The sequence below is a fragment of the Brachionichthys hirsutus genome, chromosome 22 (assembly GCF_040956055.1).
Source record: "Brachionichthys hirsutus isolate HB-005 chromosome 22, CSIRO-AGI_Bhir_v1, whole genome shotgun sequence".
NCBI classification, from domain to species: Eukaryota; Metazoa; Chordata; class Actinopteri; order Lophiiformes; family Brachionichthyidae; genus Brachionichthys; species Brachionichthys hirsutus.
In genome coordinates, this window is record NC_090918.1 from 8916284 (window position 1) to 8929773 (window position 13490).

The following is a 13490-nucleotide window of genomic DNA, read 5'->3' on the forward strand; positions in this document are numbered from 1 at the left end:
AACAACATCACATCCTCGCAAATAAAAATCACTCCTTTAGCTAAAATTGCATTTTTATATAGTAACTGCTCGTCAATTCATAAACCATTCTGGGCTAAAGTCTCTTATTGGTAGAAATGCCAACAACTGGATCATGTTTGCATTCTTTGCATGCGAACGTGCAGCAATAAACGCAGAATAGCATTTCATCGCGACTCTGGAGGAAAGGACTTTTGGAGCCTGCTATCGCTGCTCACCCGCCGCAGTTCTGACAGATGATGTAGAGCTATATGCAGACAAACAAAGCCCGGAGACTATGGACATAAATGGAGATGGCTGACCAGGCTGCATGCAAGCGGCGGCGGCAAAGTGAGACGTTCCACATTCAGATTCCAATGCCACCCCCCCCCCCCCCCCCAGAGGTCTGAAGGAAGCTGTTCCGATTGGATCGGTGAGCAAATATCAAAGTGTTTGGTTAGTAGCAAGAATTACCACTGAAAGCAACAGATATGTGTGTGTGTTTTTTGGGTGTCACAAAACACCATATATATATATATTTTTAAATTCTGAGCAGTTTCATGCCAAATTGTAATAAAGTGTTTGTAAAAATGCAACTGTAAAAGAGGATTTGTCAGAAAATACATTTCACTGGGATTAAAAGTGGGTGCTTTTTTTTAAATCCACAGCTCATAAAGAGAGAAAAAAACGGTTCCTCGTCATGAAGCAGAGCGAACGCTTCGAGAGCAGATGGACGAAGGAATGAAAGACTCATCGACAAGTCACTCCCAGCACATGTGCAGATTCCTTTCAGGGACGTCAGAGAGACCCAACAGTTGCCAAGAATGAATCTCTTATGAGAAGGAACAGAGCTTATCCCTCTGGTGGTCTCCTGCTCCCACAATGCTCTGGGTTGATGCCGTTGACCAATCAGAGGCACTGAAGTCTGGAGGATTCCTTCTCAGCATTTATGAATTTCATGCAAGGTCCGTCTCAAATCCTTTGTGTATCGCCAAAATGTGACGGAGACGAGCGTCTCCGGGCTTCTGAAAGACCTCAAAGACGAGCTCTGTTTGCATACCTGTCATGTTAACTGTAAAGAAGGAATGCGAATATAAAACTGCATATATCAGCATCATTTTAAGATTTCCCCCAAAACTTCAAAGTTCCAAAAATAAAGACGGATCGGGTATAAATCGTTGAGCAGGTTGGATGTGAAGCATCAACAAGTGTGACGGAACGCTTTGGTGGTCCGGCCATAATAATCCCGCTCCGGAACAGACGGCGCCGTTTCCTCCGCTTCCTGGCAGCGGGGTAATGATCACTCCTCACCACGCTGTCAGGTTGATGTCAACAACAGGAGGCACGCCGCTGGGAACCACCATGTTATCGCTGAACTGGGATTACTACACGCTTCTAATTTTCTTAAACTTCGTGAAAATGCATGTTTTTTTTGGGGGGGGGGGGTTCTTTTTCTCAGCCTCACAGGTCAAACCAGAATTTCTGTTGACTGCTGTGGAAACGGGCGGAAAACAATATGACAAGTTGATTCATTGGAATGAAATATATTATGTGATTACAGGCGTGTTGAGTTCTCCGTCACGTTCTCAAGGTAATGAAAGATCATCCGCTGCCATGGTAACAGAGCTGTCGACGCAGGAAGACAAGCTCCGCTCACCGCCAACATAATGAGCAGTTTGAAAACTTCAAGGTGTATTTTTTTTTTTTTAACGTGTGTTTTCAGCATCAACATGAATGGAAAACGCCCCCCAAGAGCAGCCTCTTCTGTTCAGGAGTAAAGTATCCGTGGCGAAGGACGTGGTACTTGATAAATTATTCAATCAAAGCGGTCAGGGTTAGGGATGATATTATCATCAGATTGTGTCGCATCCCTGCATCGTTTTGCGCACTGAAAAGCCTTTGAGCTAAAAAACGTTTTCTACAAGCATGCTACGCTACGCTAAATAAATATGCCTTCCACATGTTCACGGCTTGCACAGGTAAGTCTTCTTGTTTACCACCAGTCAGGCTTTTGCTTCCGTTCCATTTAGCTTCCTTTGCGAGGAGCTGCTCCTGCCGGGATTTTAATTGCTTTAAGCCGATAAAAAAATACAAAAACTGAAGATGGGGGGGATGAATGGCTGATGTTCCGCATGACAGCAAAAACAAACCCTCTTGTTCGCGTTGTAGCTAAATCCCACAGATGCTCCCCCCCCCCCACCTCCTCCCGGGTGAGAACAGGCGATAGGGGGAGGCCCCGGCACGGAGAACGACAGGAGAGATTAGTCGAGGCAGCACATTTGTATTTTTGACGCAGCTCATCTGAATTAATGCAATGGCTCTTGAACATTTCATGGCTTTGGGGGGGGGGGGGGGCACTAAATGCCAGAATCTTCAAAAGTATTTCACAAACAAGTCAACAAAGTGAAAATCATTAATGTGCCTGTTTTGTTGCCATTAACAAGCTCCAGCCGGACCGGTGGCTTGTCTGCCCATCTCGAGGGGGACGTAGACGCAGAATGGACGGCTCTCAGGTCCGAGGGCTTTTAGCCGCTTTGCAGCCCTGCTGAGGTCGTTTAGAAGAAGACGAGGGCTTTAAAGCCGCTCCGATGCCGTCACCTAATCATGCGAGGTGAATGGCTTCTGTTAGTTTACGAACAGAGTGCACGGACTCTGGGAAAATGACGTCAGTGGAGCATTAGGACCGAATAAACAACGACAGCAGAATCACAAAGGAGAATTAAATGCGGCTTACCTGGGCAAAAAGCTGAAAAACAAAATTAAATATTGGCAGCAAAACCGATGCCACAATCATATCAGCATATTGAAACAATCATGGATGATGATGATGACGATGCCTTCGGCTCACAAACTATTCAACAGGATACTTTTGTTTGCCATACAAGGTCGTTTGAGCTGCACAAAATCTGATGAAAGCAGACGACAAGTAGGTGAGAAGTGTGTGTGAAGAGAATGAGGTTAGCAGAGCCCTGTAAACCTGCTGCCAAACCCAACATTAGCAGCTACATGTGTACCGTTTCAGGGTGCAACAGTCTGTTTTTTTAAATTGACCTGATATTAGATACTCGTTGGTGGAAGACTTGCAGCAAGAAACCGGAAAATATGGAAACTGAGGCAAAACTAATCATTTGAGATTCTGTCCAAAGACGTTGCAGAAGTGCGTTATTTAATCTGTACATGCGGTTCCTGCAAGCCCGTTCAGTTCTACTTCTTGGAAGGGACAACACTATATAATCCTGCCTGAACGAGGCTGCACGTCCGTCATAAGCGCTTCACTTTCCATTGTTGCTGCATTCTTTACATTCCAGCGGCCGTGACTGGCTTAGACTCCGGCGAGGAGGGAGGAGGGGAGAAAACACTCCTCTTTACTGATTCGGCGACGTTGCGTTCATTTCGAGAGGAAATATTTCAACGCGTTTTGGGTCGAACTACATCTCCACCTGATTACAGACTTTTTCCTGTCGTGGAAAGTTTCTGGTGGGAAAGTTAGAACAAAGCCTGCGTGATGAGATCGATGACGGTTATCAACATCCACAGCTGATGCCTCACTTGAAAAGACAAAAAGCTCTTCGCCCCCAGGCAAACAAATACTCTTTACATTTGACCTAAGATTTACTCTTAGGATTTGTGATGACGTCAGCGTACAAGTGCTCAGTAAGCGTACTCTCAGAGGGTTCAGCTCGGGCCAATCAAATATGGGCATTTCCTTTCTAGGCTTGAGGAAAATGAAGGTCAAGTTAAATGGCGTGCAAAGGTTGCCCGTCTGTCTGCATATATCAACCTTGAGAGAGGCTGACAGCCTGTTTGCAGTAAACCACACGATTCATCCAATCGCGCTGTGGACTTGTCTAGGATGGGCTGGTTGATTCCCATACAAAAAATCCTCTAAAAGAAGAAACGAAAGAAATCTATAGCTAATCTTTTACCAGAAGAGGCTGTTTGAAAAGTTGTGTATGGACTACACACAACGACTATTTGAAATGACACCTTAACAACACAGACGTGCTATGACCAAGAGCTTAACAGCAAGATTTTTGCTCGACGCATTGCATGACCGGGAGCTGCAAAGTTTGGTAGTCGATATCATCTGGCTATAAACCATTTATTACACTTCTTGAATTAGGAATTTTTATGTGCATGAAGCCCCCATTGCCCCGTGGGTGCAATAGTATGAAACCCTGATGGCTTAAAACGAGACAACACTAAATCTCCACCTTTGCTAATAATACCGGGGCATGAATCTCGACACGCCTCAGGATAAATAGCCAAAGCGCAGTAAAACTGGCTCCGGATGACGAGTAGCAATGTCTCCAGACTGCACGGGCTCTGAGCTGGAACGTCTTGGACAAAGCTGTTTAGGCGACTGCATATATCTGTTTGACCTCATTAGTACTTTGGGCCACCTGCCGAGCCCCCCCCCCCCCCCCCGTGCCTATAGCTTGTACTTTTCCTACTTTGTGCACATCGCTGGAAAGAAGCCTCTTGCTGGAATTAATGCAAAAGAGAAAGGGAGATAAAAAAAAAACGAGTGTTTGTGTGAAATTGCACAAGGATTAACTTACACTGTCGGCATGTTGATAAGAGCGACAGTGCGATGGGAGCAGCAGAATGAGAAAGCAGCTCAAAAACACGTGCCTTTACGTTACAGCATCGTTGGCATACTAATACTACATACTAAACATGTTGCCAAATGTTTTCGCCTCGTCTTGCTCAGGGAAAGCATGCAATACCGGATGATGCACGGTGCGTGCAAATTGTGTTGGGGACTGCGTTTGCTTTCTTTTATTTTTCATAAAAATTACAATCCCGAAAGTAGGCAAAAAAGTCTCCCGTTCACTGCTCACTTCGCACGCAGATCCGCAAGCACAACGGCGAACACACCGCATCGCCCACGCCAAGTGGAGTCTCACTGTGGAGGTGTGCCGACGATAATGCGCACCGACGAGAGGTCAGGACTTGTATTCATCCTCCAGCGCTCGCAAAAGGCATTCGGGGCATTCCATTTTGGAGCATTTAGAAGTGTCTCGATGCCTTTCTGCAGAGATGGCCTAATTGAAGATGGCATGCTCAGCGTGAACATTAAGCTGCCTGAATGTCACGTCTGAAGGTGACGCAGTCGTCAACAGCATCGACATCTCCCGAGCAGAAAGTTAATGATTGTAAAGAACTTGGAATCACATCAAAAGCCTCTTTTACAAGGAGACTATGAAGTCATTTGATAGTAAAAGAAAAAATGAGGCTCAGCTCCAAGTACAACCCCATTTCTGAAAAATAAATTGGCCAATGATGCAAAATAACAAAAATGGAGTGTAATACATATACATGTGGGCTCAGTCTGAACTCTATATGTAAAACACGTTTCACAAAAACTAGGACAAGACAACGAGCAGAGAAGATGTTTCTACCCATCTCTCTCCAAAGAGGTGCGATTCACCTTGTGGGAAACATGAAACAGACTAAAGAACAGTTTGTGCTCCATGCACCCCGAGCCCATCGCAGAACCTAGAGTCCAACAAAACAGACATCGGGTGATTTTGGCCGCAAATCTGGGCTCAGCAGCCACTGGGTGGCCCAATGGATGCTCAAGTTCAGGTCTTAGAAGTTGCTGTTTTGCTCCAGGAGACTAACACTGGCCCTCCAGCAAATCTATTCTGACTAATAATGAACCAATTATTACAGGAAATGTGATGTTAATCAAGTCGTAGCGCTTGTAGCTGAAATATCGCTTCTGGGTTGAGGATGCACCGCAGCCCAAATTCGGGACCAAACCCAGTGCAGTAGTCAGACACAAATACAGCAAAAACACCTCTCCACATGAGGTCTGGGTGTTCCAGGGAGTGGATGACAACACCCACAATTCCCACCGGCACAGGAAGAGAGGATAGAAGCAATTTGAAAGAAGGTGAACGCAGATGCAGAAAATGGAGTGGAGGAATGGACACAAAAGCTCAGAAATACAGTCCTATCAAGGGCTACTCAGAATAACAACGGCCGCTTTCATCTTTAGAATAATAGAGAGCTGTCATTCATCACGCTGGATGGGCTAAACCCACAGTCTGGCACAGGAAGGGGATGCTAACATAGTGGGCTGAAGCCCTGGTCTGGACCTCCGGCCTGAAGCCAGAGACTACTGGGGAGTGCTAAGAGCTGAGATAAGTCTGTTACCAGAACAGCACTGGATTCCACCACAGTAAGACTCCATTTGTCAGAATATCGTTTCTCCAGAGATTCGTTCTCTTTCGGGTTTTTTCTTTGGAAGACTTTTTAAAAGCAGATTCCTGTTGTGCAACAACATAACACGAGCCATTTCAGGCTAAACTGACACATTTGGCTGTTATATTGGCTTCAATGTGACTCTAGAAAGCTCATTTCTGAATTGACCCAAGGAAGTTTGCAAAAGTGAGTTTGAAAGAAGTTATTCAAAGAAAAGGAACGCTGAATATCACGTACGCAAACAGTGCCTTAAATATGGTAATCAGCTTGCCTGTGTGAATCTTAAAGTGAATACAGCCTCATTAGATAAGGGGCAGATGCTAGAACTACAGGTAATTCTGTGGTCAGGGCAATGCGAGAATGTGTGTTAGGTATAAGCAACCGTAAACGGTGAGCAACAACCTTTCGGTGTCGTTCCACGACAAACGCCGGAGGGTAAGCATCCATATGTATGCAGGAATGCAAGCGTGAATTCAGAGGACGCGGGAGAACGGGAGGTTTCATTTTCTTTTCATTATCCTCATTTCATTAAAAAAACATGTCGTTCCTTGCTGCTTCAACACGGAACTAAAATCAAGGGGGAAGCAGGATGAGAACACAGGGCCAGGGTCAGGGGTCAGGAGTGAGGGCAGTGAAGAGATGGGAGGAGCCATTCGATTGTTTTTTTGTTCATCGCTGGAGGAGGTCAGGCGAAGCTTGAATGACGTCGCAATGGGACAGGAGGGAGGGAAGACATACGCTGCGCCCTGACCTCAGTCGAATTATTGCATATCTTGTGGTGAATAAAAGCAACTCTGCAAAGAGTCATGGAAGAGATGACGATGATGTGCGATTCCTCATCCAGTCCTTACCTCCCTGTGGCACAACAGGGACAGTAGAGTAGCTCCGCCGCCTTGGGGGGGCAATGCTCGACAGTCCCCATTCGCTTAGTCTGTTACTGCAAATCCACTCTTCCCTTGCTTAAAATGTACAAATGTGAGTTTTTAAAGTTAAATAAAATGTTTAACACAGATCTTGCCGTTGCCCGCAGCGAAATGAGTTTTCAATCAAGAGTCAACTCTACAATTCACTAAGATGTACTCTAAATGCCAAGACCAGGTCTGACTCAGCCGCTCCGGCAGGGTAAAGACAAACAGGGTATTCTTTTGACAGTATTTTTTTTTCTGTGTGCCGTTCCTGCAGCCAAAGAACAATGTTTAAAAAAAAACAAGCATAGGAGAAAATAATAACAGCCATAGGTTATTTACAACAGAGCATGGACACAGCAGAGCGTGGCCGACCGCGAGAAAGTCTTCTTCTTTTACTCGGGCATCAAGACAAGTAAGACAACAACAAAGATTTTTAACCTTTCTGAAACAAAAAGTATTAATTTGAAGCACAAAACCCGACAGCTGATTCACGTAAAAAGCACACTTGGAAGTTCGATATATGTAAACAAACCCGACCTGCACTTGAACGCAGCACGATGTAATTATCTCAGGTCTGCTGTTCAGTGCTCTGACTCGTTGCCACATGATGAAACATATCATTTTGCGCCTTCTATTAAAATGCATATGAGGTTAAGTCAGGTTGAGGTTTCGTTCTGTCTTAGGGTCGACTGCGTGTTGAAAGTCGACGAGGAATATTCCAAACACCACACCTGCCCTTGAATGCAGCATGAGGAAGCGTTTTGTTTGTTAATTCCGTCCGGTTATGTCGGCCATAATGACTTTTTCCACAGGGAAAAAAAACATTGCTTTGTTTAAACAAGTGATGCTGGTTCATCTAATTAATACCAGGGTCTCTCTCTCTCTCTCTCTCTCTCTCCCTCTCTCTCTGGCTGTCTTTCAGAAGGTCCCTCGCTCACTCGCTGACAGTTCGGATGGCATGCATAATGTCTGCCAGCGCAGGACGGACCGGTCTCTTCATCTCTTGAATTTAAACGTAGCTCCCTTCTCTCCCATAGGAGACGGGGAAGAAATGAAATACGAAGGAGGGAGACCAAAAAAAATTAGTGAAAGACAGTGTTGCATATGTAAATAAATAAATTACAACCCTCCGAGGAGCGCGGATGCTGGCTGGCTTAAAGCAGCTGGCCGTGACCTCGCCTCGGGCAAAACTAACAGGCCGGGAGGATGGACGCTGGTTGCTAAAGAGAAGCGAGCGGCGAGAAGAAGACTTGACCGGAATGCTAACAAAAAACCTCCCCTCAGACCGTTGGGGCCTCAAGGACACGTACGACTCCTCAGCGTCGAGACGTCCAGCAGAGCAAGACGAGATCTTTCCTGATTTTTCCTCTTTTGGCGAATCGGCATCAGCGAGTGTGGGCCGAGGCGTTTGCTTAACATTCCCTGGTCTCCGTTAGCGGGTCGGCCAATTTCACCCTCGCCAACGCCTTCACTCCACAATATCCCATTCCGGATGTAATTTTATTCAAACCGCTAGCAGTTTAAGGGATGGGAAAGCTTGACTTTGGCTTCATCATCTGCCTCACAGCGCTGCTGGTGCCTGCAATATTCCTTGCTGTGACTTTGATTGGTTTCGGAGGCCTAAAGGAGGTTGAAAACAAGACTGCTCCACACGCAGAGAGCAACTAAAACTTCACTGGAGACGGAAAACGTCGATAAGCTGCATAAGGCGAGAAGGATCACCTTATCTTTGGACAAAAAGAGGCGTCACTAAGCCTCGACAGAAGCCGGCGGAGGGAGACCGTTCGTGACAAATGAGCATTCCTGCAAGAAAGATAATGCATTCCCGGCGTCAGTCCATGTAAAACGGCGTGGAGACGGTGAATAGAGGACGTTGTGTTTGGAATCAAATATACACCAGTCACAAAACACATTGTGTGGATGCAAGCTTTCCTAGCAGGTCGTCATAGCAACAAATTTGTCTAAATTTGGCTTGGAATTTTCTAATCATTAAAACTCAAATGATAAAAACATTCAATCGTCCTTCGAATGCACCGAGTTTGATCATCCTGGTGCTTCGCTTGGGATCAGGATGATTCATTCACAGTTTAAATGTATAAAATATATACTGGACCAAATGAATAATAAAATGAACATGAATAAAACCTATAAACGTTCATGCTTGGATTTTTTCTTTCTTTTTTTTTTTAGTAATCAAGGTAAATGATTTGAGGAATCCTTTGAATCCTAATGAGATCATCTGATTAATCCGCCTTTAATGCCGCCGACTGTTTATCTTGTTGATGAGCATCCATCGATCGCAACGCGGCGGCTCATTTGGAATAAACTTAAATCATATTTAATGATGGAATTAAACAAACAGAAGAAAACAGTTAAATCATTAACGGCAGTGAGTTTATTTTTTTACGCCGAAAGTGTCTAGAGTGCGACAGCCCTCGCTTCCCCTCGTGTACGATTCACACAAAAGTGTGCAGCCTTGCCATTTCTCAGTTCCACCTCAACTCACCGCTTATGTTTACAAGGAAGTAAAGGTAGTGTGTGCGTGTGTGTGCGTGTGTGTGCGTGTGCGTGTGCGTGCGTGTGCGTGCGTGTGTGTGCGTGTGTGTGCGTGTGTGTGCGTGTGCTTGTGTCATCATTCCCTGTCCCCAGAGGGGAGCCTCGCAGTCAGACAACGTAACAGAGGAAAGGACTGGATCTCTTCGGCGAACCTCTGTCAGGCATGATTGGACAGCATGTGGTAAGTGGGACTGGACCAAACTTAATCCGGCATGCACTTCTTCCAGCTCTGGACCAAAGCGGTGGTTCCAGTTCTTACCGGCGACCCCCCCAAAGCCACGCTGTTAGCCAAACACGACCTTTAAAACTAAGAACGTCCTGCTGCCATGGCGCTCTGGACTGGAGGACTGCTGCTAGCTGAGGGCGGCCATCGCCCTCGGCCATCGCCCTCGGCCATCGCCCTCGGCCATCGCCCTCGGCCATCGCCCTCGGCTAACCCGGACGCGCCGGCTTCCCCTGTAGCGGCAGCCTCTCTCTCTCCAGCTGGATGCATCAACCCTTCACCGGAGCTGGAAGGAGGAAGACCAACTGAGGGGAAATGGGGAAAGGAGCTAAAATGTAAAGCTATAATTCGTACTGATTTAGAAACAACATTTAGAATGATTTATACGTGCTTTTTTTGTTGTTTTTTTACCACTTTGTAAACTGTTGTAATTCAGGTTGCACACGTATCCACCATACCCAGGATCTTCTAATCGCATGAGCTTGATTATAAATAATTGGAAATAAATGGTTTTTGAAAGTGAAGGTGAATATCTGGGCGGAATAAAACGCTGGAACTTTGAAGAAGTCTCAGTCCTTTCTTTCCATGATCTGTCCTGTCCTGCTCTAATGGCAGCTCACAGGGCATATAATTGAGCCCTATAGCCTCTTAAAAACACATTAGTATGTTGTGGAGTTCCCATTGCTGGTGGCAATCTAATCTAGCCTCCCCTCAGAGGCTAATAAAAGGCCTCATAGGGTGGAGTTTAAAAAAAGGGATGAGATCTGTATGACCTGGATTCTCTAATTTACTCAGAAGATTTTAATTCAAGTTGGCAATTCAGCCAAGATCTCTGAAAAGATACGGACGACGTCAATGCAGTTGTGACATCAGAGAAGCAGATTAGAGATCAGAGATCGCTGCATTTGATGCATGATTCAAAAAGGGCCCTCGAGGCTAAAAGCGCGCGGCACTGATCCACGATGGCTTTATTAGCCTAAAGCGTCAGCTGATATTTGAGATTGTTAAATTTCACTGCTTGGCACTTTGTGCCTGAAGGACACTTCGCATTCCTGTCTGAAGTCTTTAAACAGTAAGAATCAATTAAACCAAGTCGCTGCGCCGTCTGACCACGCCCCCTTTTGGTGGGCGCAGAAACCATGATCCCGAGAGGGGGAAAATACACATCCTGTGTCTCTGTTAATGCATTTTGGTTAGTAATGTAACACCACTGCATTTATTTCTTCATACCTTTAGGGATACAACTGAGACCTAATGATTAGCATTAGATAATCAATCAATTGTGCGATCAGAAGTCTGTGTTCCTGGAGAAAACACACAAGCTGAAGTTGCATTAAATCATAATATCTGCCTTAAATGTGGCCCTTTAATCATATTTGAGGCAGTAGAACAACAGTTTTCAAACTCAATCTTGTGTAAAACCAACAAAGATCAAAATACGGCTGCAAATTTAAGCAGCACTGCGATTAAAATGTTTGCATTTACGACTACGAGACACTGGAATAGTGTCCAATAAGATAAATACATATCTAAATACGCATATATGTATAAGAATACAACAACAACAACAACACATGGACAAACACCATGCAGGTGTGATCCATCAGGCCCGACTCAAAGCGCAAAGAATCCGCTCCTGAACTCCGTCCTGTGAGGAAACTGTTTCTCCTCATGACGACGTATTTAGTGTGAATAAAAAGTAGATAAAAAGACGCCTGACACTGTAAACAACCACTCACACAAACAAGCGCTGAGCTAAGAATATCAATCACTTCAGCAGCAGCTGAGGGATATAAATATTTCATTGAATGAAATTCCACAGTTTGATATTGGCTCGGCTGCCTTTTGACTAAATCCCTGGAACGATGCCGAAGACATGCGCACACACCGTCAGACGCACACGAACGCACCAACACTGTGATCCAAAGCCTCTTTGCTTGATTTTTCATCCCAAAACGAGAGGGGGGGGGAGGGGGGGCACAGGAGTGTGTCGTGTGAGCTTCATCTCCAGCAGGGAAAGATGACAAGTCAGGAATTCTAAATGTGGGTAATCAGGCTGCTGCATATAAATAAAAAACATCTGAACAAAATTGGATGACAAATATTAAATGTAAAAATTTCCACTGTGCGGAAAAAAAGAACAGAAAGTTTTTTAAACGATTAAACAGTAAATGTACAATTTTATCTCCTTCGAGGAAGGAAGTGGACACAGAACACAGTCACTGATGAAAAGATGATTGTTATTGATGGTTACTGTCACAAATTAATCAGTTTACCGCCTGGGCTCTGGCCAAGGTGCCCTGGAGCAAGGCACTGAACCCCTAACTGCCCAACAAACACGCAACAGCTCTCTCTCCACTGCACGTGTTTATCCCTTTGAGTGTGTGTGTGCGTGCGTGTGGATTAAAGAAAGTACCGGTACAATGTAATATGGTTGCAGCATCGCTATATAGTGACATTACAGCTGTTACACATGAAGTACTCGTAAACACGTGCGCGCGTGTGTTTGTGTCAGTCACCGGAGTTTGTATTTCCTGACGGCCTCAAATGTAACACGCCCCCCTTATAAAAAAAAGCGACGCATAACTTACTAGAACTTTTTTTTTTTAAACAATGATTGTTTAAAAAACATGTGAGAAAAGTAACAAAATAACACCAGAAGAAAAAGCAAATACGATGAAGCGCAACAATAACGCCTGTCGGGAGCAAACAACGCAAAGTCGGTGTGAAAGCTGTAAAAAAATAAAACAATAAAGAGAAATAAAAAGCTCACCTTGTTTGACAGTCTTGAGCCGGACGGGGTCTCTGCTGTGCTTGACCACAGCGTGCACGTCCCTGCTGGTGAGTCCGGCCACCGGGGTGTCGTTGACTTCCAGCAGGAGCTCATCCCGGCCGGCCGCGCCGATCACCGGGAGAAGCTCGCCGACCACCGGGAACTGGCCGTTCTCCGCGCCGCCCTTCAGCTCCAGCGCCGGCGCCCCCTCCTCATTCCTGCGAAGGACACTCTCGAGGACTTTGTTCGTCCAGTGGTTCTTCCTCTTCTTCAGGCTCCTGGACATGGCTCAAAACAAGGGAGGGGGGGGGGCGGGGGCGGTGGGGGTCACATGAGGGCGGTGGAAGAAGTTTGATCGCTCGTAGAAGTCCTCCGGTGTCACCGTCGATGCTCCCAGTTTCACCAGGAAACGCCAGTGGTGTCCATGTCAGCGCGCACGCACACGCACACGCACACGCACACACACGGCACAGCAGCTGGATCATCAGTCTGTCTTCGCGTATGCTGCTCAACTTATAGTGCGTTCAGGGGCAGCGTCAATAATCGGAATTTGCAGAACCCACGTGTTAACGCGTGCGTCAGAATTGAATTTGTAAATAAATAGGGTGTTGTTAGAAATAACTCACAATCTTACTAACTTTGATTTAGCAGCTGTCTCACATTATGTTTTTTTTGGGGGGGGGGGGGTGCTTGTCCCATAAACAACAAATGCATTTACTTTTACATTTCTTCATTAACTTTTCCTGACCGCATATTTTCTCTTTTAAAATCAATTCAAAAATTAAATACGGCATAAGATGTGTTTACGATCTCTGAAACG

General features: G+C 45.5%; 1 protein-coding gene across 1 annotated transcript in view; it reads right to left on the reverse strand.

Annotated features, from left to right (window-relative positions):
• Positions 1 to 12956, reverse strand: part of magi2a (membrane associated guanylate kinase, WW and PDZ domain containing 2a) — a 115233-nt gene extending 102277 nt beyond the window's left edge. The window contains exon 1 of the mRNA XM_068755432.1: positions 12671 to 12956. Within this exon, the coding sequence (XP_068611533.1) occupies positions 12671 to 12956 (286 nt within the window). The remainder of the gene's footprint in view (positions 1 to 12670) is intronic.
• Positions 12957 to 13490: the final 534 nt, after the last annotated feature.